Raw genomic sequence first — 25,318 nt, 5'->3', positions numbered from 1 at the left:
TAGACTGGGAAATTTGTAAGGAAAACAAGTTTACTTGATTCACAGCTCTGGAGACTGAGAAGTCCAACAGCATGGTGCTGGTATCTGGTAAGGGTCTTCTTGCCTCATTGTTCCATGATGGAAGAGCAGAAAAGCAAGAGAACATGTGAGATACAGAGAGCTTATATTTATAACAAAGCCACTCCCATGGTAATGAGATTAGTCCATTCATGAGGGTAGAGCCCCCATGACCTATCACTCTTAAAAACCCCACCTTTTAATACTGTTACAATGACAATTAAAGTTCAACATGAGTTTTGAAAAAGGCATGCAAATCATAGCAATATGTACTACCATACACCATTTCTGAGATAATTAAACATATCCATGCAATTCCACTGGGAGAGGGCACCAGAAAATTTGTACTTAGCTTCTCCGAAACCTTATCCAAGGCAACTTTTTATTTTGCTGATTTTAATCCATTTCCTTTCACTGTAATAAACTGTGACTGTGTAGGTAACAGCTTTTCTGAGTCTTGAGGGTAGTCTTCGGGACCCCTAACATAGTAGCTAGCATTTATACAGTGCTTACTGCATTATAGCCACAGTTCTAAGCATTTTAGCTATATTTACCCTTTTAATCTTTGTCTTAGTCTATTTTATGTTTCTATAATAGAATAGCATAGATTGAGTAATTTTAAGTGAACCGAAACATATTTGGCTCATGGTTCTGGAGGCTGAAAAGGCCAGATCAAGGGGACACATCTAGCGAGGGCCTTCTTGCTGTGATCACATGGCAAGAGATAGCAAAAGAGGCCAAGGTGAGGTCAAACCTACTTTTATAAAAAACTCACTCCCACAGTAACCACCCACTCCCAACAACATTAATTCATGTATGAGGGTGGAGCCCTCATGACCCAAATACCTACCATTAGGCCCCACTTTCCAATGCTGTGGCATCGGAGATTAAGTTTCCAACACATGAAATTTGGAATTTGTGTTCAAAATTCCAAAACATTAGAACCATAGAGATCCTGAAAATCATTCTTTGAAGTAGGGAATGTGATAAATTCTATTTTAAAAATCAGGAAACTGAGGTACAAGGGGAATAAATTATTTGTCTGAGGCCACAGAACCAGTAAATGACAAAGTCCAAATCCAAACCTAGGCAATCTACCTCTAGAAGTTGGATGGATACCTGACATACTCAAATGCTGGCTTAAAGCACAGAAGCAGTAAAGGACAGTCCAAAGTGTTTTTCAATATGTATCCATGCCAGTGTTTATCAAAGTGTCATTACCCTCTTGTATTCCTGTCCACCTGACTTCCTTAGGTCATTCATACTCTCTATTTCCCTGCCTTGCTGGAAATCCTGGAAACTATGTACCCTATTCAGCCACAAACAGCAAAGAAGCCCTCATGCATTCTTGTTCTGAAAGCAGAATATGCCTATACTCTACCCCTTTACTTTTCTCTTTACTCCCACCTAGGAATTATCTAGTTAGAGGGTGAGATTGGAGAAAAGCTTACTCTCCACCACTTGGAGTTCTCAACATTCCCCAGGGCATATATATCCCATTTACAGAAGAGGTAAATGAGGTTTAAAAAGGCTAACTTATTTTTTCCACCCAAATGTACATATCTAATAAGTTGTAGAAATGGAACTGAAACCCACTCAGTTTGAGTCCATAACCAGTACTGGTTAACATTTGCCATCCAGCTCTTTAACCCAGATAGCTATGCTGTTCTTTAAAGAGATAAGCATTGGAGAGAATGAGGATAAAATTGTATCCATGGAAAAGAGAATTACTATAATATTGCTTGTACTATATACCCCTTTCCTGATCTTAGAACATGTCTTCAAAAGGTGCTGGTAGGTGAAAATATCTCAATGGAACGCCACTCAAAAGAGAAAATTTTCAACCAGAAACAAAAGAGGTTGAGGGTAGAAAGGGGGAAGAAGCTGGGCCTCAGGCAATAGAGCCAAATAGTGGTAACAGAGTAGTGAGTGACTCACAAACAGGGAAAGTTTTGGCAACAGAGGAAACCCTAGCAACTGAAGAGCTAACAAGAAGAGAGAGATCCTGCAAGCACTGACTCCAGAGTAATCTTGGAGTTGGAAACTTTAGTTACCAAGATAAATGCCACTGTTCAGCTGCAAGAAGAAACATGAGGGGGAAAGCCCAATCTAATTCATGGGCAGATAAAAGAAATACATCTAGTCCCAAATATTTTGATCTACTCATATATTGAAATGAATATTAACTTTAATAGATTAGAGCAACAAATAAACACTATAGAAATGAGATAGTTAAAATAGTTGATTTATTTTTATTTTATTTAATCCATTTATTTATTTATTTTGAGACAGAGTTTTGCTCTTGTTGCCCAGGCTGGAGTGCTATGGCGCGATCTCGACTCACCACTACCTCTGCCTTCCAGGTTCAAGCGATTCTCCTACCTCAGCCTTCCTAGTAGCTGAGATTACAGGCAAGCGCCACCACGCCTGGCTAATTTTGTATTTTTAGTAGAGACGGGGTTTCTCCATGTTGGTCAGGCTGGTCTCGAACTCCCGACCTCAGGTGATCCACCCACCTCAGACTCTCGAAGTGCTGGGATTACAGGCATGAGCCACTGCGCCTGGCCTTAATTGACCATTTGCAGGCACTATTTTTTACTTTGTTCATATCACTGAATATTATTTCATTTGCTTACAGAAATATAATTTTCTTGTGAGGAGGGAATTTTCTGTCTTGTTGACTGCTGTGTGTTCATTAACCAGAAGAGGAGATGACACAGAATAGAGGCTCAATAAATAAATATTTGTTAGGTGACTAAGTGAATAATTAAATAAATGGTGGAGAAGTATTCCAGGGATTTGTCCTGAGCCTTAAGGGAGGAAGATTACAGTGGAAGGCAATAGGAATGAGAGAAAAGTAAAAATATTCCAACCTCCAAAAGAGGGAAGGCAGCCTCATCTTTGTCATAGCATTTAGATGAAGATGGGTGTTAACAGTCTCATCTCACAGCGCTGAGAAAAATCATTGCATGGCTTAGTCACAGTTCAGTGGCTTGAACTGATTTACTAGCCTGAGGGGAGAATGGCTGTATCTTGAGCCTGAAACACACAGTAACTCAGTGTAACACTCATTGATAGCATCAACCACTTTAAGAGAGAAACCCCATATTCAAAGAAAAGGATGGAGTTAAGGTGGTGATAAACAGAGATGTGATCACATATTTGAGTCACTCACACAGAGGAAAAGAAGTTTGCATTGAAGCTATAGTAAGGACGAAAATGGCAGCATATTAGAAAAGAAAGTGATATGAGCAATACTACAATTCTTGAAATTATTTATTGAGGGCTTCAGGCAGAAATAATTGTGAATTTCTACTGTTTCTCTTTTTGCTGCATTATTGATTTCTTTTTTATCTTTTTAGGCTGATGGACTGTGGAAGTATATTTATTAAATTGTTTGTTCCCTAATGAGGTGGGCTCTAGGTCACGGATTCAAATACCATTAACAGCTTTAAAGACAATTTTTACTTAATATGGGGAGTATCACTCATTTTCTTCCTACTTTTTCTTCCCATATCTTCTAGTCACATATGTAAAATAGTACTTCAGGATATAGAAAACCAGAAACCAGAAACCTCTGGCATTTTTTGGTAAATAACTGAGATATCCAGGTGGGTATAACCTTTCTCTCCTCTCCATTTCAAACTTAGCTGCACATTCTTGGGACCATGTAAAATATTGACCCTAGCTATGTTATGAAATAAATACCTTGGGAGGAAATTTGAAACAAGTAAGAATTTTAGCCAAGAGTTTGACATTGCCTTTGACTAGCTCAGGGCTCAGTTGCTACTTGGAGTCATTGTACCACCATTCAGCCACAAAGGCATTTCCCACCAAGCTCTAAGGACATAATATCTGCAGGGTCCATGCTACCTGTTCTTAGACCTAGCACTGTCCAAGATAACTTTAGCCAAACTTGAATGTTTATAAATCAGACACTTTTATTCATGCTTTTTTATCTACCCAAAACACAGACTTTCCTGGCATATTACTCAGTTCTTTCATTTGAAAATCTATTCTGCTCAATCGAAGCTATCTTTCATCTTCTTATTGTTGACTGCCTTCCAAACCCTTCTTCTTTGCTCTCTGGGGTCACATTCCACTGTCAATTTTTTTTTTTTCTGTATATTCATTCTCTTCAGAGAAAATTATCTTCATATTCTTATTCTAAAGCAATGTTTCCCAAAGATGATTTCAGACTATCCATGTATAAATATTTAAATTGTAATACTTGGCATTTTATTTTAATGTATATTGAAAAAATATATATCAGTCATGTTTGCACATATATTGTCACATAGGTTAAAACTAAAGGAAGTATTTTGATTAAAGAAAAAAAGGAGGAAGGGAGAAATTAATTTAAAGAAAAACAATGAGAAATCAGTAGTATACATAGAAAGTAGAAATGACAAAAATCTTGAATGACTAATGATTCAAAAGTGCTATCTTAATGTAAAACTAATTTTCTATTGAAAACTCCAATTTCACTATAACTTCTCCAGTGTATGTTCTACTTTCTCATATCCCAGCTACCATAGGGCCAGGAGGTGACAAGGTATCAACTGTATTCTCTCTCATTATTCTTTCCAGATCTTGACTTTCCTTGTCTGCCTTCATTTGAAACCAGTCTTCTTTGAAGTTCACATCTTCAAACCATAACACTCTGTAAGTCCCATTTTTTTTCTCTGTAGAGCATTGTCCTTCAGATCTGTCTCTTATAGTCATAAAAAGCTTGAGCATCCATCTCACAGCCTTATACTCTTGTTGTTAGTGTTCATATGTGTGTGTGTACTGTTAATAAAAGTGATATACATTCATTTTTGAATACTTTGAATATACAGAAATTACTACTGTTAATATTGTTGAGGACCAGAAAAATGATACCCCAAAGTATGGCACTTTGGCATGCTGAGCACTTTGAACTACAGAAAATGAAAAGGTTTTAGAAGCATCCTCAGAACCAAAGACTTTCTGACCTTCTCCCGTTTCTCTCCCTAAGTGAGGGCTGAAACTCTCTCTGAAGTTCCCTTATCTGAAGCTTCTTCAGAAGGAAGAAAATTGCCTTCAATCCCCTCCTGAAATTTCATTAACCGGGAAAGATTAAACTTACATGGCAGGAAGGAAGACTGAGGAGTGTCACCACACCTAAACAGACTTTGTCACAAGCTATTGTCTGTTTATAGTTCCCATACAATTTCTTAAAATAATCATTGACACATTATTGTCTGTTCTTTGTTTTGGGCCCATTCAATTTTCTAAAACTCATTTAGTACTCCTTAAAATTGCCTATATTCTGCCATCTTCCTCTCCCCTCTGAAAGAGGGCATACAACCTTCTCAACCTTGGGGTTATTGGGAAATCACTTCCCTGTGATTTCCCTGTGCACATAATAAACTTGCTTTTTTTTTCTCCTGTTAGTCTATTGACAGTTGATTTCAGCAGACTCACATGTAAACCAAAAATAAAATTCTAAGCACCCCCAACCAACTGAATAGACTCCTCTTCTTAGCCAAGGGCATTCTGAAGTTAACCTCAAACAATAGTTCAGGCCAGGAGAGTAATGAGTGGTCAGACATGCCTCATTCTACCTTCCTCCCTTTGGAATTCAGGCACAGCTGACCAGCATTAATATTAAAACAGAGACCATAAGAGTGACAATAACAGACTCTTTGTAGCAATAAGACACCAACATGACAGTAGGCCCTAAAAGAAATTAAAGTATTTTACCCCAAAATACATTTTTTTGACCCATTTTGAAATGGCCCTGCAAAGCTGTCTGTTGTGAAGAAAGTATACATTTTATATAGAATCCTCTTCATTTTCCAGATCTTTGTGATGATCCAGGAGAGAACAACTGAGTCTGGCACCTTTTTAAGTCTGATAAGAAACATTTACAATCTATTCTCTCTGAAGCCAGCTACCTGGAAGTTTCATCTAAATAATAAGAACCTTGGTCTCCAGAATTCCTTACCTTAACTTAAACACTCCCTTCTGTCTATTCTAGGTCTTTAGATAAACTCTTTCAACCAATTGCCAATTGCAAAATCTTTGAATCCACCTATGACCTGCACACAACCCCTCCACCCATATACCCCCGCCTTGAGTTGTCCCACCTTTCCGAACCAAACAAATACATAATACATCTTACATGTATTAAGTGATGTCTTGTATCTCCGTAAAATGTATAAAACCAAGCCAAATCACCTTGGACACATGTTCTTAGGATCTCCTACAGCTGTGTCATGGGCCATGGTCACTCATATTTGGCTCACAATAAATTTTACAGAGTTTGACTCTTCATCAACATGCATCTTAAAAGGAGAAGGGAAAATTCCCTTCACCTGTACAACACCGTTAGTGTTTTGTAATTTTTGTTCAGATTTTTTTATACTTTATCATTTAACAGTACATCCGCCCGTCTCGGCCTCCCAAAGTGCTGAGATTACAGGCTTGAGCCACCGCGCCCGGCGGATCACGAGGTCAGAAGATCGAGACCATCCTGGCTAACATGGTGAAACCCCGTCTCTACTAAAACTACAAAAAAACTAGCCGGGCGAGGTGGCGGGCGCCTGTAGTCCCAGCTACTCGGGAGGCTGAGGCAGGAGAATGGCACGAACCTGGGAAGCGGAGCTTGCAGTGAGCTGAGATCCGGCCACTGCACTCCAGCCTGGGCGACAGAGCAAGACTCCGTCTCAAAAAAAAAAAACAAAACAAAACAGTACATCCTCCAAATTTTTAAGTGTTATTAAAATGTCTTTATAGTATAACTAATCCTTAATAGCCTAATGTAAATATGCACCACCATTTATCCATCCATTTGTTGAATGTTTGTATAATAATACATTTTCATGATTGTAAAATTTTTGCAATAAGCATTTTTGTGCATTACTCATTGTACCAGTTTGAATTACTCCATTAGGCTATATTCCCAAGATAAGAGGTCAAATATGAAAAATTTTGACTGTAATTGGATAAACTGAGCACTCCCAGGGGTATTTATAAAGAACAATAGGTGGTTAGAATGTTGCTAACAACCCTGACTTTGGCACTTTTCTTATCTAAAGCTATTCCATCAGCTCTCAGGCTTTTATTATGCTGAGTGGGCCATGGGAACTGAAAGAACTTTTTGAGAAGCCCAAAGTTAGAAATGCTGGGAATAGTAAGAGCAAAAGTAGGAAAGGAAAGAGATGTAAATAGTACCAGGGGTAGTGAAATTTTGTGAGAATGAACAGGGATGTTTAAAGGAAATATAATAGGATTTAGGAAAAATCTTTTTTATGGAACCTACAGTCTCTTTCACAAAAAGCTTGTAATGTTTGTTCACACTCTGTCTTCAAGAAGTTCAGACGGGTCACATGGAAATTTACTAAGGCTGGTACACAAAGGCTTATAAATGCAAACTTCAAAAGCATATCTGCAAAGCTTGCATGCTATGAATCTATAAAGTAGGTATCTGGGTTAAGGTTATAAGCTTTTGGAACACAAAAAGCCTTAAAAAAGGCTTTTAGCTACTGTCCGGTGGTTTTAAATTTGGGAGGAGGAGGTAGAGGGTGGGACTTATGGAAAGGCCTGTAATAATAGTTTCCAAGTTTAGATGTTAAGGAGAACTGGATACAAATATATGCAATTTTCAACAACACCCATTTTTCTGTAAAAAAGGGTTTGATAATTTCTAATGAGGCAGTTTAAGTCTAACATTTTGTTTAAGACCATAAACTCAAGCACCATGCTGCCTGGGTTCAAATACAAAATAATAAAAGGCAAAAAATGAATAAAAATGGTTTACCTGTATAAGAAAAGAGAGAATAGGAAAAACAACCCGGGGTGGAAGCTAGTTTTGAATTCAGAATCATGTAAATGTCACACATATCTTCAGAAAAATAATAAGTCCAAAGGATGACAGAACAAACCATCCCCAAAATTAGAAAATAGAGTGAAACAAATAAACCTAAGTAGGCCGGGTGTTGTGGCTCATGCCTGTAATGCCAGCACTTTGGGAGGCTGAGGCGAGCAGATCACTTGAAGTCAGGAATTTGAGACCAGCCTGGTCAACATGGCGAAACCTCGTCTCTACTAAAAATATAAAAATTAGCTGGGCCTGGTGGCTCACGACTGTAATCCCAGCCTCAGGGAGACTGAGGCAGGAGAATCGCTTGAACCCAGGAGGCAGAGATTGCAGTGAGCCAAGATAGCCCACTGCACTCCAGCCTGGGAAACAGAGCGAGACTCCATCTCAAAATAGTACGTAAGTAAATAAATAAATAAATAAACCTAAGTATATATTGGTTGGTACCATACTTGCATGGATAAGAATTATTTCAAATACTTTTCAAACATGTTAGCTTGACTCTACATCCCAAAACATAATATCCTGACTCTACGTCCTTGTATCCTAAGAAAAATTCACTGAAAAAAACACTGAAATTGTATTCAGTGGTATTACGCTAGTATTAATGTTGGTGTCGTTATTTCAGTATTTGGTTTGTTGGTACTGTTATTGTTAATGGAAAAATCAACCTCTGTAAAATATTTTAGAGAGGTTTATTCTAAGCTAGTATGAGTGATCATGGCTTCGGGAAACACAGTTTCAAGGGGTCCTGAGAAAATGTGCCCTAGGTGGTCGGTTTGGTTTTATACATTTCAGGGAAAGAGGAATTGCAGACAAAGACATAAATCAATACATGGAAGGTATACATTAGTTTGGTCTGAAAAAGTGGGATGTTTTGAAGTAGGGGCTTATAGGTTATAGACAGATTCAGAAATTCTTCAATTTGCAATTGGGTAGAGAAGTAAATCTTTGTCTAAAAATTTGGAGTTAGCAGAAAGGAATTTTTATGATAAGAAAGTCTGTTAACCAATAGACTGGGTCAGAGTGACCTGTAAGCGTGTGTGACTTAAGCCTTGTCTGGCATGGCCTCGGGTCCTGTTTATAATTGGGTATCTTATTGTCACAAAAAGTCCATTATGTTAGTCTTATGATCTCTGTTTTAACATTAATGCTGGTTGGTGGTTTTGTCTAAATTCCAAAAGGGAAGGGGTATAATTCCATATATCTGACCTTCCTTCCTGTCTTAGACAGGAATTCAGTTTTTAAGGTTTTTCTGGGACCCTCTTGACCGAAAAGGGATCCTTTTAGTTGGTGATGGCCTAACATTTTTAATTTACATTATTTTAAAACTTTCATGTACATTATTGTATATCTTATGTACACACATACTTATGGTAGGATAAAGCAAATGAATAATATACTTATGTCATTATAAAACAAGGATTTTCAAAGAAACAGAAAAGAGATACAAATATGAAATCAAATAAGTTATGAAATAAACCAAAACTTAAGATTTTCGATGTATTTATTTCTAAAAAAAAATTTATTTCCTAATATCATTTGCCAAACATGAAACAAATAGTATAATAAAAAGATGACAGCAATAGATCAGAATATATGTCTTGATATAGATATACAGATATAGATATATGTTAATATCATAATGATATTCATAAAGAAGCTTAACTTCATAATGATATTCAAAAGGAAATTCATACATTAGATTTGATGATTACTAAGAACTCATTATTATAATAATAAAAGAAGAAAAGATAACATTTATTCTGCTTTCCTGTTGAGATTATTTTTCAGAACACCCAAAAAATGTATGAAATTTCCTCTTTAGAGAAGAATAACAACTAATTAAACTCAGGAGTAATATTAGAATTGAAATATCACCACTTTGCACCCTGAATTAAATAATAAATGCTAAAACTATTAGATGGAAGATTGATGGGAAAAATTTTAATGGATAGATGACAACACTTGAACCATCTTAACCTAAATAAAAATAAGAGAATACATTATGTTCTTCCTGATGAGATGCAATAGGAAGTTCAGATTATATCACCTCTCTATGGTCTGTTGTTACCAAAAAAAGTAAAAAGCAAAGATGAATCTAATCAAGTCTGGATCTACTGCCAAATTATTGCAAAAACATGGATGTGGAGAAACATGTTAATTAATACCACATTCATATAATCAGTCCAGTGAAAAATGTAAGAGATTTTGCAGTACAAATGATTTGGTAGCTGTAATGAGAAATGGCATAAAAGGAGGTAGGGAGACTTAGCATACAATACAAACATGCTCACACGATGTGCTTACTCTCATAGGTCTGATACATGCTTCTTTTCTAGTCCTACTTGATCTAATACATAGGTCTAAATATATGCTTCTTTTCTAGTCATACTTGATCCCAATCTTCCTATCTTACTCCTTCCTGACTTCTCACCAGAGAGCTAAACCATTAACTATTGCCTAAGGGTTCATGCATACCCTTAGATTGGACTACTTTTCTTACTATACAAATGAAGGACCAGATGAACTGACAGATACTCAGCCTAAGGGATTTTCCTCACAACTGTCTTTCAGGGACATTCCCAAGTAAGGGGTATAGTAAAATAGCAGTTCATTTTCCACCAGTAACCATGTATCAACCCAATCTATCCACAGATCAAACTCAAACTTTCTTTCCCTATCAGCTGGTAATGGAGAACTCCTCCCATGAGGCTGAGGGAGTGTTATTAATGAAACATTTTTCAGGTGACATGGAGGTCCAAGTCATCTTTCTTGCAGCTTACTTAAGCTCTCTGGACTTAATTGAGCCCAAAACTTAATATAACACTTCCATTTTACAACCGATTGCTGCTGAGGTTGCCTAAAGTTATGACTTGTTAACTAATGGTCTAACTCAGTTGAAGATAGATAATTTTATTATGTGGTCATTTGATGTACTAGGTTCAGAAGACTGGCTTTTATGTGAGTACAGTAGTATATCAAAAACTGTTTTTCTTTTTCTTTTATCTGCTAATTTATTTTAGAGACAGGATCTTGCTGTATTGCCCAGGCTGGTCTCCACCTCCTGGCCCCAAGTGATCCTCCTGCCTCAGCCTTTCGAGTTGCCAGGTTTACAGGAGTGAGCCACCACACCTTGCAGAAAAGCTCTTTTTCAAATGGTGTATAGTTCTCTCATGCAAATGGTTTATCAGTCTGAGTCCTATCAAAAGAAAAACAACAGAGTAATTTAAACATGAAAAGTTTAATATAAAAAATTGGCAACAATAAGGGATTAGAATATAAAGAGATTAGATAGTAAGAGTAAGAAGAATTAACAGAATGTAGGAGGAGCAAATAAAGGAACATTAATTATTCCTAGGACTGAGATTAAACACCCAGAGGAGTCTCACCCTCCATCCAGAGATGAGATCTAGACCTTATGTCAGGAACTGAGAAGGGTCTGATGTTTGTCCTCCTTGACAACTAACCAGTTAGTCTGCAACAGATTTGTAGATGCTGGCAGAAAACACGAGATGCTAGAATCAAAGACAAATAACACAGAATAAGAAGGTGTCTTAATGAAGGCAATTTACCACAAACTCCCGCTATGAGAGGTTCTGCGGGGAGCTGCTGGCCGCTGGGTGATGATGATGGCCAATGTGCACTGAAAGAGCCTAGCACAGGAGAAATTACAAGTGTTGCAAGAGCTTGGTGCTAGAGAAGCCTCATCTGCTGCAGCAGTACAGGGGAAGTTTTATGTGCTGCAGGAGCGTTCGGAAACCAACCATGCATTGGGAAACAGGAAGCAAAACCATTTTGTCCTTGCAATGTCTCTCCAATGCCCTCAGCTAAGAAATCAGTGCCACCTTTCAAAAGGAAAATACATGTATGCATGTGTGTGTATACACACACACACACACATTTTTTTGTGCGGGGCGATGGGCGGTGGGGACGGAGTTTTGCTCTGTCACCCAGGCTGAAGTGCAGTGGTGTGATCTTGGCTCACAGCAACCTCCGCTGCCCGGCTTCAAGCCATTCTCCTGCTTCACCCTTCCAAGTAGCTGGGATTACAGGCACCTGCTGCCATGTCCAGTTAATGTTTTGTATTTTTAGTAGAGACAGGATTTTGCCATGTTGGCCAGGCTGGTCTAGAACTCTGGACCTCAGGTGATCCACCAGACTCAGCCTCCCAAAGTACTGTAATTACAGGTGTGCACCACCGTGCCTGGTCCCCAAAGGAAAATATTTAAATATTTAAAGGACTTAGTTCCATTAATACAGAGGAGGCAAATACATAAATTTGGAGCTAAAAATAAATCAACTGGTAGCCAGTACAGGTGGCATGCTGTTGCTCTAGAATGTAAGAGTGTACACTTTGACTCTGCTTTTCACTTTTGCTAGAGGCTTAAGAGGGCGTCTTTCTCTAGTACCTTTGTACATGATGGGTTACATGGTCCAAGCAGATCTACCTATACCACAGTCAAAACATGCCAGAGCCCACAGTTAGAGCCCTTACTTGCTCTGAGTTTGCATTCGAAACTAGTAGACTCCCAAACCGTCCAACAGAAGGTTTTGGGCACTATTTCAGGTGCAAAATATGCTACTTCTAAAATCCAAATGAACTTACCAAGATTTGTCCATATTGGTGGGTAGTCCATATTGGTGGGTAGTGCGATAAATTGTTGTTTACTTTGGAAGAGATACCCTAGATGACAAGATCACTAAAAACTTCAGCGAATGATCATGTCCTTGAAACTTTATAGAGTTTATCTCCCACCTCTTAAAACATATATCTTAGCAAGGTACCCAGAGTATTTTCCATTTCTTGCTCATCAGGTTCACTTAATAAGATGTCATAAATCTCGTGTACCAATACATTATTTTGTAACATGTCCACATGATCAAGGTTCTTTTAGACCATAACGACAAAGAACAGGAGAATTAACATAGCACTGAGAAAAGTCCAATAACATATACTGTTTTTTATTCAATGAATGCATACTGCATTTGATCCCCACCACCTTCTTTTGTAGAATAAATTGTATGTAGGGCCTTACCATACTGTCCTTTTTTTTTTTTTTTCATTTCTTAATACAAAATTTTCTTTTACTTTCTAAAGCCATTCCTTAGCTGCATAACTTTGGGCAAGTTAATTAGCTTCTCTGTGGATCAGTTGCACCATCTGTAAAATGCAGATGACAATATAAATATCTCAAATGTGTTATTTTTAGAAATAAGTGAGTTAACACATGTAAAGTAGTTGGAATAGTTCCTGATGTGCAATAAGCATACAATGTTATTATTGCTGCTTTTAAAAAAATCTGTCCCACACATACATTTGTCCTATAAGTAGAGCTGTAGACTAGTCTAGTGATCAGGAAGAAATTCTCAGGCCAGTGTCTGCATGTCCTACATATGCTGTCCATCAAGCTCTAGCATTCATAGCTGTCTAGAAAATCTGCCTCTTAACCTAGTGAGAAGATGCTTTGGACATCTGGTGATTATGTACCATTTTTTGAACTTGGGTCTATTGAGTAGTTAAGGATGATATGAGAAGGTGGAAAGAAGCACTATGTGATTTCACTCAAACTTTCCATTTCTTTATATTTGAATATTTATAAGGTCTGTAACAATTCTAAGGGGCATCAAAAGATTAGGTGAAGAATTTTTCTTGCCTTTCCCAAGTCAAAAACTTTATAGAAAGTTTTGCATTGTGACTGTAATGTAATTCTCATCAGTGCATTTTTTTTTTTTTTTTTTTTTTTTTTTTTTTTTTTTTTTTTTTTTTGCCAATGCGTTTGTACTTAAATTTGTTGGGGTTTTGGCTCAGCAAGTCTATGCCTCAACTGTCTTCAATGCAGGTGCAGGACACAATTGACATATAGGCCAGTTATAGGTAAGTGTTTACATAAATTTCTCAATCCAGATTGCCATATTACTACCAGGAAAATAGATGATTTACATTCTCAACAACAATGTGTAAGATTCTAGTTTAAAATACCTTCACCAGCACTGAGAACTATTCATTTTTATTTTTGTTCATTTGATAAGCCGATAACTCTGCCCTCCTTTTTATAAGAAAAAGAAACATCATTCGTGCATAAATTCCTTACATTCTATTTTCTTTTCATAGCTACAGGGATATCTACAATTATACCCATCTTCATCTCTTTCCTTTATTTAAGTCATAGAGGATGTTGACATCCCTCCTTCTCTTAGAGGTTAGCCTACTACTTGTAATCTGATTTTTCATGCATTTTCTTCTGGGACTTGCTACATTAACTGTATTCTTGTTGGTACTTTCAGCCCTCCCTTCTCTATTTACTACTTCCTCTCTACCTGAAACATGAGAGTCTCGATCACTTTAAAATTACTTTTTCTTGATCCTGCATCATCTCTTTTCTTTATTTTGCCACCTCTTTTCTTTCTCTCCTTATCCTTATTTCTATTCCTATCTTGAAAGAGTGGTCGACGTTTCTTCATTTCTCATGTCCATTTAAAGTCACTCAAATAAGATTTTCATATATAACTTTTCAATATGATTATTTTGGAAATGATTTCCAATAATCCCCCTAGTTCATAATTCTAATGGCTACTTCCAGTTTATATAGCATTTTACCTCTTTAAGTTATTTGGCATCATTGACACTTGTCTTCTTTTTCTGAAATGCTTTCCTCTATTAGCTTTTGTGCAAGATTTTATTTTGTTTTCTTGTTTTGTGTGCTTTTTTCTTTTGTCAGTAAACATTCATCCTCACTCCTTTCTATTCTCTTCTAATTATTGCTGGAGCTAGAAACACCAGGAATTAAATTTTCAAACTCCTTTCCCACCAGAATTTTGCAGTAATTTACATTCTGACAATGAGAGCTTGCTTGAGATTTGAAACACAGAGGAAGCAAAAATCAATCATTTTTCTGGAATCAATGGGCACCAGTAAAGGCTTCTGCAAACATGTAGTCAGCTGTGATTATTAACAGCAATTGTCCAAATTTCTAATAAGTTATAATAAATCTCTTTCTGACTAAAATAATTAGAGGTGTTTATGTTTATGTTTTTCTGATGAAAGCCTTACTAGTCAGCTTCCATGAAAAATACTCTGGTTTTTATTCTGATCCTTCTCCTACATCTCAGTCTGCTCTTTCTCAGTGTCCTTGGCAGCATCTAGTTCCTCTCTGCATTCCTTAAATGTTGATGATCATTGATGCTCCTCTTTTCTCATCCTACTACATCCCCTCCCTAGTCAATATCACTCATTCCCATATATTATTCTTAAGTTGCAAATTCATATACAATAATAATGATCACATTCATCAGATTGGATTTGAGATAAAGGATAATTCCACAATTTTAGTGGCTTACACAAACAAAAGTTTATGAGTTACTTGCATTTCATATCAACTGTGGGTCACTGTGAGTAGGATGTGGGGTTGAGCCCCTATTTGGGACACACTGTTATTACATGGTTCTCAAAACTCCTGCTTGGATGTGGCATATATCATCTGCATGATCAAGCATAGCATGAATGGTATAGGTATGTATATTGTTTACATGGGGAGGCACTGCAACTCACCTAGCAATTGGCATGGTTGTATACTCCTGCTTCAGGGATAAGGAAGTTAATATCTGTGGATGACAATTTAATCTACCACAACATGGATACTACTAATATCAATAATTTAAAACTGTTACAATGTACAGTATTCCTACTTCTAAAAATCTTTAGGATGCTTTTTGTTTATTATTTCATAAAATATCTATAATAGAGATAAATAGAAAATGTAAGAAACATAATGACCTAACTGCCATTTTCTTTCCCTCCACTTCTTACACTTCAAGTCTGAAGCAACTGATATTAACAGCCAAGTGAGTGCTGGTAAAGCCTCTGGCTCTGCTGAGATTTGCAGCTGATTGCTAGTTGTCTGTTACTATCCATTCTCTTCTTTCCATGTAATAGAGTAGAAAGTAGTCACATATCTTCCCAGCCAAAGTTTATAATCTCCAGATATCTTACAGTTAAGGGTAACCACATCACAAAACTTTGCTCAAAGGGATGTAAAAAAACGAAGGTACTGTGTACCACTCTGAGACTTGAACAGCCAAAAATGATTGGGAATAGGCCATTCTTTCCACTGGTGAGTAGGTGAGAATCAATGGAGGATCTTTCCAGAGTTGCACAGGAAGGTCACAGCTATAAGTTGAGTATGGCAGAGATAACTACAAGGACAAGTTTGCCTATTTATCTCTAAACTACTACATGGACAAGGATAAACTTCTTCTTGTTGAAGTTTCTTGGTCCCTTTATTATAGTAGCCTACCTTGCAGCCTAAATAATACAGGGCCCTGGTGGAGAAACACCAGTCTGATGTATTTCTTTTCCCCTTTTCCCATTCCTTTTCACCTTGTTGGTAGACATTTCTGGAACACAGTCTGGGAGTGAGGACCAGAAATCTCTGGATCCTGTTAAGAGACTCGCATTCAGATCTTAGTGGACCCATGAGGGAAAGATTGGCACTGGCCACACAAAAGCATGTCAGGTCTCTAAATTAGTTTCCAAGAAGACTCTCATTTCCCTTTACCCTGCTTTATTTTGTTACATAACTTATCACTATATGAAATACTACATAATTAGTTAAATTAAAATACCTGAACTTTTGTGTCCAAGATAAAGCCAGAAAATAGGCTCTCTGAATGGGATGTTTGCTGGGGTAATGGCACCCAGTTACAATATTGGGTCCTAAGAGAGATCATACAACAGCTTGAGGTGATTCCAGACTTCCACAACAAACTGAGAGATGTTTAGGGCTGAAGACGGAGGAAGGACACTGCTGACCAGGAATGATTTAAACTAAAGACCTCCATTTCCAGAGTGAAGTTATCCTTATTAAGGAAATTATCTTGGGAAATGATGCTCTTTGTCCACACATTTGAAAAGAATCTTGCCTCTGAGCAAGTGCAATCCAAGCATAGAGCTAGCTAGCCATCAGCCCTTCCAATGAAGGCATCTGTAAGCAAAGAAACATAGCCCAATGGAAATTTTAAAAAGCACCCTTTGATAGATAGCCCAGGCTCAAGAACTTCCCATTCAGAGCCTTTTAGTAGAACTGGGACTGGAAAACAACATCCTAGGTGTAGCGGGTGCTCTTGGTGCCTCAGTCACATCCCCACTGCAGGCACTTACCTTTTGGTTTCATTTTGATGACTTTTTACTGGAAGTTCTTGCAACTTTCGCCTTTCTCTGATCATAGGAGTGTTCTCAACCTTTTCACAGGGTAGGTTAGGAGGACCAGGGAGTAACCCCCCTATAGTCCCAGTGGAACTGAGCACCAGTTGCCCAATGAAGCAATCTTCTCATCAACACACTTGTTTTGGCATCCTCTACTTTGTTCTCTTATTTCTCCATTCCCTTCCTGGTGCTTCCTGTGATCACTTCATTCTAGGAACACCAGCTCTGAAATTCTAGGACTTGAGGTCTTCTCTACTACTTACAATTTTTAAACTTTTGCAAGAATTTCCCAAAGTAAATTGATTAGTCCATTTTCACACTTCTATAAAAATACTACCTAAGACTGGGTAATTTATAAAGGAAAAAAGTATAGTTGACTCACAGTTCTGCACGGCTGGAGAGGCCTCAGGAAACTTACAATTATGGTGGAAGGCAAAGGAGAAGCAAGGACCTTCTTCACAAAGTGGCAGGAAAGACAGAAAAGCCTAGGGAAAACTGCCATTTATGAAACTATCAGATCTTGTGAGAATTCCTTCACCATCATGAGAACCGCATGGGGGGAATCACCCTCCACGATCCAATCCCCTCCTACCACGTCCCTCCCTCAATACATGGGGATTATGATTATTATGATTCGAGATGAGATTTGGATGAGGACACAGCCAAACCATATCAGTAAGAGAAGCTTGTATTAATGCAGGCGTGGCTTTAAATTTTCCAAAGTCTTTAGAAATGTTAATAAATAAAAACAGGAGTAAACTTTGTAAAAAAGCATCTGACTATAAATGTGACCCATTTAATCCTAGAAGAACAACTGATAACAGAGCTATTCTTTTTATTTAGTTGCTGGGAATGCCAATGTCCACATTATCAGGAAGTCCAAGATCTCCTTCTGAAGGCTCATCTCTTTATGTACCGTCCAAAACCTTAGGCAGAGAAACGGAAACTGTGACCAGTCCCCTAAGAGGGCTTACATTAGGCTTGCCATTGTTCCCACTGCTGTCACTTAAACTTGCTGTATAAACTTTGTCTTGCCTAAACTGGAGCACCTCTGCCCTCTGTTGCTGCCCTCAGTTACCCAGGTTCCAGCACAGGCTTCAGAAGGGCACCACACTCAAGATTCCAGGATGATACTCCCAGGCTTTGCCTTTGTGACCAATGTGCACAACCAAATGTGTCAAATGCGTCAATGTAGGGATAAAATCATCTGCTCTAAGGAGATTTTTCTGCATTTACATAGGCCAGTGGAAAATTAGAAGCATCTTTTAATGATACATAAGTGAATTAATGTTTTCAATATTTTTGAAAAACTTGGGGAAGGATAGACGTCAAAATATATGTCATCATATCTACATGTTGAAATCATGGTTGATTTTTAGTTTTCTTTTTGTTTCTGTATACTCTAAATATCTTTAATGCAAATGAATTACTTTTGTAATTATATTTTTAATGCTATGCTTTTTTGGAAAAAAAAATTATTTTTAATGTGACTTAAGAAGTTAGACCCATCAGAGAATGGAAGAGGGCACAAGGCAAAACACTACCTTGTAAACTTTAGAGTCAGGTACATCCAGAGACATAAAGCCACCAAGATCTGTTTCTCCGAAGCAGAAACCACTGGACTCCAAAGCAGGGGTAAAAATACTTACGTAACATTTTTAGTGAATTGCTGGAGGCTTAGTGCATGCTGGTATAACAGTGAAGGGCTTTCAAGAGAAATAGTATACGACAGCCCCTTACATACTTGGATTTTTCCTCAGGAAAACCACCAGATTCTTAGAGGAGGTCTCTGAGAAAGACCCCTCGTGGAATTGCCAGGGAGAAAGAAAGAGAGTATTCATTGTGAAGCCCTCCCAGAATTTTCTCCATGACAAAGGGCAACTCTTACCCAATCCAGTCCTATCCATCCTGCCTGTCTCACCTGGAGGGCAAGGGTTAGGGGAAGACACCATAATCAATAAGGGAGGGAGGCTTACAGAAAATAGCCTAGGAATGCTGTACCCAGAGCAGATTGGAGTGCTGGACTGGGAGGTGACAGAAGACAGGCAGGAGAGAAAGGCTAGAATGAGTCATGTGGTACTGGATTAGAAATCAGTGCTCTGTACACTACAAGGGCCTAAAAGCTATGATACCCAGTATGGGTAAGCACAGCCAACATTGCTTTGTAATTCCAAACAAGAACTTGGCCTCACCCTTTCCTATTTTGGGATTAATGAAAATACTTTTTATCTTAGACTTGTATAAAGACGTTGTGCATGTTTTTTTTTTCTTTCACTAATTTATTATTTATTTTTGTGATTCCTTCATCATATATTTTTAATATTATAAAATTAATTTAAAAGACTCCTCATCAAGATAAGCAGTGAAAGGTGGTACATGAGGGCTCTAACTTCAGAACTTTTGGTTGCAAAAGACATAAATCCACTTAAGAAAACCAGGATGTATATGATTCACTTACCTGAGAGGTCTAAGGGTGTAGACACAGGTGGCAGCTAATACTGTGTCATGGGAACATTTTCTGTCTTGGCTCTGCTCTCCTCAAGAGACTCCTCATGAAGTGAAGAACCTGGCTGTCAGCAGCTCTAGGCCTAGAGCCTGTACAGCATTATAAATAATTGCAACTCTCTTTCCCCTAAATATGGTATTGGGGCTGGGTGCGGTGGCTCACGCCTGTAATCCCAGTACTTTGGGAGGCTGAGGCAGGTGGATCACCTGAGGTCAGGAGTTCGAGACCAGCCTGGTCAACATGGTGAAACCCCGTGTCTACTAAAAATACAAAAATTAGCTCGGCATAGTGACAGGAGCCTGTAATCCCAGCTACTCAGGAGGCTGACACAGGAGAATGGCTAGAACCTGGGAGGTGGAGGTGGCAGTGAGCCGAGATTGCGCCACTGCACTCCAGCCTGGGCGACAGAGCAAGACTGCATAAAAAAAAATATATATACATACACACACACACACACACACATATACACACATGTATATATATACACAGACTTTATATGTGTATGCGTGTGTGTATATATATAGTATCGGGGCTTTGAGATCACGAATTTGCCTCTGTGGTGATGGAGAGTAGGGCCCTTTTCTAGATAGTCCTAGCACATTCATATGGGGTAGAGAAAACCATTTCCCCAAAGGCGAGGACATACTGCAGAGGAAAAGAAATGTAACAGATATACATTGCACAGACTGGAGTGTCAGGATGGAAGAGATGAAAGTTATATTAATAGATACAATTTTATACTTAATGTAGAAAATCATGAAATTGGTGAACTGAAGAAACCTCAAACATATACACTATATAAAGAAAGTTGAAAAAAATTATGTAATATTTGGGATGGATTATTTTGCCTTTGTTTATACAAGGCTTAATACATGATTTCTATGGTTTGAATGTTTGTCCCTTCTGAAATTCATGTTGAAACTTAATCCCCAATGTAAAAATATTAAGAGGTACTGCCTTTAAGAAGTGATTGGGAGCTGGGCATGGTGGCTCACGCCTGTAATCCCAGTACTTTGGGAGGCCGAGGCGGGTGGATCACCTGAGGTCAGGAGTTCGAGACCAGCCTGGCCAACATGGTGAAACCCTGTCTCTAATAAAAATACAAAAAATTTGCCGGGCACCTGTAATCCTAGCTACTTGGGAGGCTGAGGCAGGAGAATCACTCGAACCCAGAAGGTGGAGGTTGCAGTGAGCTGAGATCATGGATGCACTCCATCTTGGGTAACAAGAGTGAAACTCCATCTCAAAAATAAATACATATATATAAATAAAAATATATATATATATAAAATTTTTAAATAAGTGATAGGGTCATGAGGACTCTGGTCCCATAAGTGGATTAATGGTTTACTAGATTAATGTAGTATTACAGCAGTGGGTCTGTATAAAACCCAGTTTGGTTCTCTCTCACGTGCCCCTCCTGCTCTGTGATGCCCCCCGCCATGGTATGATACAGCATGAGGTCCTCACCAGAAGCTGATCACATGTGGCCCCTCAGATTTGGACTTCCCAGATTCCAGAGCTGTAACAGATAAATTTATTTTCTTTATGAATTACCTAGTCTCAGGTATTCTGTTACATCCATACAAAGCAGACTAAGGCAGTCATTAAAACCATTCTGTATTCTAGTAGTCATCTTTCTTTTTAATCATTAGACAATCACTGTATTCTGATATCAAAGTGGATTCTAAATCATATTTAGGAATGCTTTGCTGTAGTTATTTAAGATACTCTTTAGTATGAAAAATCCTCACGGATATTCATGGTAAGCCAGAGCCCAACAGAGCTTGGGCTGCACATACCATTTAATATTTTTTCCCGGTTCATTTGGTATATTGACACAGCAGGGAGAGAGAAATTCTCAAGTCTCTTTCCCACCTTATAGTCTGACCTTGTATCAGTAATTTTTGTAAAAAATAGATTTTCAAGATGTGATATTTTAAAAGCTTTGTAACATGATGGAAAAGAAAATTGGCAATCATACAGTTCATTCTTTTAGTAAATAAACCATTTAGGAAGATCAGAAACACAAGGGGGAAAGAAGAAAATTTTACCCCACATAAGAAAAAAATGAGGAATGGAGGCAAAAAAACACTTCACTTTTATTTTGAGTAATTAAGATTTTGATTTCATGAATAGTTCTCTGATTTTAGAAAATCAAACATGTCTTTTGGGCACAGAGGGAGATATTCTTTGAGCTACTTGATATTTAAAAATACATGTATCAATCAATCATACCAACAGTAATTGTAGTAACCAAAATTTTAAATTAGCCTCATTATTTCAGACATGAAAGTTCATTTCTGAATGAACATACAAAATTTGGTCAGGCATGATGGTAGTTATTGTCTGTAATCCCAGCACTTTGGGAGACGGAGGTGGGAGGATTGCTTGAGCCCAGGATCAAGGTCGGCCTGGGCAACACAGTGAGACCTTATCTCTATTTTAAAAAGTAAATAAATTTAAAAAACAACATTCAATGCATAGATCTAATATGGAAAATGTGTATTTTAAATATTACATTAAAGAAATGAAAATTTTGTGTATAAAACTGTTAAGTCTTTAACACTTTCATAGATCTTCAGAGTTCTTTAATTTTGTATTGAAGGGAAATTTTAAATTTCCTGCTTGAAATAGTCAGATTAGGCTAAAAGCTGTTATGAACAGCACCAAAATCTCAGTGGCTTAAAGTAATAAACATTTATTTCTCATACACAAAGTCCAGAACAGATGTTCTGGGTTCAGTGGCTCTCCTAGTGTCTAAGCTCTACGGAAGAACTCAAGGACCCACGCTCTTCTTATCTAGTTTCTCCTCCATGGAGAGGTCAGCGATTTGAACTCACAAAAATGCACAGTTATTCTGGATATGAATTTGTTTTACTTGTCAGCAATGCTTTGGCCAGCACCACCATTCACAGACTTCCAACACGCCAAAATTTATTACCTTGAAGTCCCACTCAACACTGTTTTATGAGAAAAACAGTGTTTCCCCATATGTCACAGGTCTTTCCGCCTATGCCACTGACTTAGATTATCTGCTATAGCATACAATATATGTTTTGAACACATACAGTGCTATTTCTGCCACAGCCAGAATTCATGGCTCAGAGAGTCAAGAGGCAGAAATAAAAGTGGCTTCCCTTACTGTTAAATCTAATTATCCATTTACAAAAGTTTAGTTTCCATCCGTGAAACTTTCGACTCTGCTAACTTAGCAACCTCAGTTCCCAAAGGAACTAGGAATAATTCCACCAGGAGACACAACCCATGTTCCATCAAATTGGATGTTGAGACTACCAGATAGCTATGTTTTTTTTTTTTTTTTTTTTTTTTTGAGACGGAGTCTCGCTCTGTCGCCCAGGCTGGAGTGCAGTGGCCGGATCTCGGCTCACTGCAAGCTCCGCCTCCCGGGTTCACGCCATTCTCCTGCCTCAGCCTCCTAAGTAGCTGGGACTACAGGTGCCCGCCACCTCGCCCGGCTAGTTTTTTGTATTTTTTTAGTAGAGACGGGGTTTCACCGGGTTAGCCAGGATGGTCTCGATCTCCTGACCTCGTGATCCGCCCGTCTCGGCCTCCCAAAGTGCTGGGATTACAGGCTTGAGCCACCGCGCCCGGCGGATAAATTTTTAATGAATTAACTGTCAAAGAAGGGGATACTTTATTGGCTGAAGTGATTGACTCTGATTTTCAGGGAAAAATTAGGTTCCTGCTACATAATGGGCACAGAGAGGATAATAAGTGGACTCTCTGAGTTACCTTTTAGTATATATGTATTCAACAGTAAAAATTAAGGAAAAACAACAGAAGTCCAATAAAGACAAAATGACTGAGTCATTAGATCTTCTGATATAAATATTTGATGTTACTCTACCAGGTTAATAACTACGACCAGCAGAGACACTGGCTGAGGTCAACGGAACATGTCATGGATAGTGGGAAAAGTTACAATTATCACATTTCTTGGCTGGGCACAGTGGCTCATGCCTGTAATCCCAGCACTATGTGAGGCCAAGGTGGGCAGATCACCTGACGTCAGCAGTTTGAGACCAGTCTGGCCAACATGGTGAATCCCCATCTTTACTGAAAATATAAAAATTAGCTAGGTATGGTGACACGTGCCTGTAATCTCAGCTACCTGGGAGGCTAAGGCAGGAGAATCACTGGAACCAGGGAGGTGGAGGCTGTAATGAGCCGACAGGGCACCACTGCACTCCAGCCTGAGCAACAGAGTAAGATTCCATCTCAAAAAGAAAAAAAGAAAAAAGAAAAAAAAAAATTCTTCTGACTAGTTACAGAAACAAGGACTAGTAACTTTGCACATAGTATTTTCCCTCTTTTTTCTCTATGTCATTAATTTAGATAAGGATTAGTGGTGATGATTAGCATTTTTACTTTGTGGCTCAGTTATAGAGTATCTGAGGTAGTTATGACTGAATCAGTAGAGGGACTGAGCTAACTGATAGATCAAGAGAGTGATGTTAACATTTTTATCTGTATTTCCCCATTTTTATCTGTATTTCCCCTTTTGGAGGAGAGGGTGAAAGTATTTTTGTCTGAATAAATGCAGAATCATGAGACTGTTGCTAAAGAAGTTAAAAAATAAGAAAGGAGGGTTGGGAGTGGTGGCTCACGCCTGTAATCCCAGTACTTTGTGAGGCTGAGGCAGGTGGATCACCTGAGGTCAGGAGTTCAAAACCAGCCTGGACAAAATGGTGAAACCCTGTCTCTACTAAAATACAAAAATTAGCTGGGTGTGGTGGTGTGCACCTGTGATCTCAGCTACTAGGGTGGCTGAGGAAGGAGAATTGCTTGAACCTGGGAGGCGGAGGTTGCAGTGAGCCGAGATTGCGCCACCGCACTCCAGCCTGGGCGACGAAAAGAGACCTTGTCTCAGAAAAAAAAAAAAAAAGAAAAGAAAAGAAAAAAGAAAAAGGAAAGAAGGAAGGAAGGAAGGAAGGAAGGAAGGAAGGAAGGAAGGAAGGAAGGAAGACGTGCACAGATGCTGAGATAACAGAGGTAAAGGGTGTACAGGTTTTTTGCCCATTGACTTTGCTCCAAATCTATGCTTCCATAGTGTTTTCTGTAGTGCTAGTGTATACCTGGAGCACAGGTGTACATTTCTGAGACATCTACTAATTTCTGCTAATAGGTGGTTGTCACTAAAGGGATTTTGGAAGGTGGAAAAGAAAAGAAGGATTTCCTTTTTTCCTGTCAGCATGGTTTGAGCAGAAGCAGTTAGATTCCATCTTAATTGTCTTTTACTATTCTCAGAACTGGTCATACATTCTCTCAGAGGGATCAGTTGCAGCCAACTGTGTTCTGTGTTAAGAGGTCATAGCACCATCCCCTAGGGTCTCTCCTCTGCACTCCTGAAGTACAGAAAGTAGCTAGGAGACACCCTGTAATAGAGTCTGACTTCATTTTTTTATGTTTGACTTTTAACTTATTTTAGCCTCACCTCTCCCTTCCCATTTGGCCCCACATCTAAACATGCTGATAAGAAAACCTGTGTGTGCCTCCTCCTTTGGCATGGGTGGAAAATTCAAACCTTGCAAGTAGCCAGCCTATGGATAGGAACTTTTCCCCATTCCCACTCCCTAGCCGTCATTATGGTTTAACCCATTCCTTCTACCTGACTTACATCAGCATGAACCTGCTTGTGCCTGTGTAAGGATCACGGTGCTTTGGTAAAGAACAGGCCGAG

At 38.4% G+C, this 25,318-nt stretch overlaps 1 protein-coding gene across 1 annotated transcript in view; it reads left to right on the top strand.

The window, feature by feature from the left end:
- Positions 1–19,179: 19,179 nt before the first annotated feature.
- The window catches only part of LOC140713568 (uncharacterized), a 364,738-nt gene continuing 358,599 nt past the window's right edge, over positions 19,180–25,318 (top strand). Inside the window, exon 1 of the mRNA XM_073023825.1 lies at positions 19,180–19,249. Within this exon, the coding sequence (XP_072879926.1) occupies positions 19,180–19,249 (70 nt within the window). The remainder of the gene's footprint in view (positions 19,250–25,318) is intronic.

The sequence above is a fragment of the Chlorocebus sabaeus genome, chromosome 15 (genome assembly GCF_047675955.1).
Source record: "Chlorocebus sabaeus isolate Y175 chromosome 15, mChlSab1.0.hap1, whole genome shotgun sequence".
NCBI lineage: Eukaryota > Metazoa > Chordata > Mammalia > Primates > Cercopithecidae > Chlorocebus > Chlorocebus sabaeus.
The sequence above is the reverse complement of the archived record's forward strand: the minus strand, read 5'-3'. Positions and strand labels throughout refer to the sequence as shown.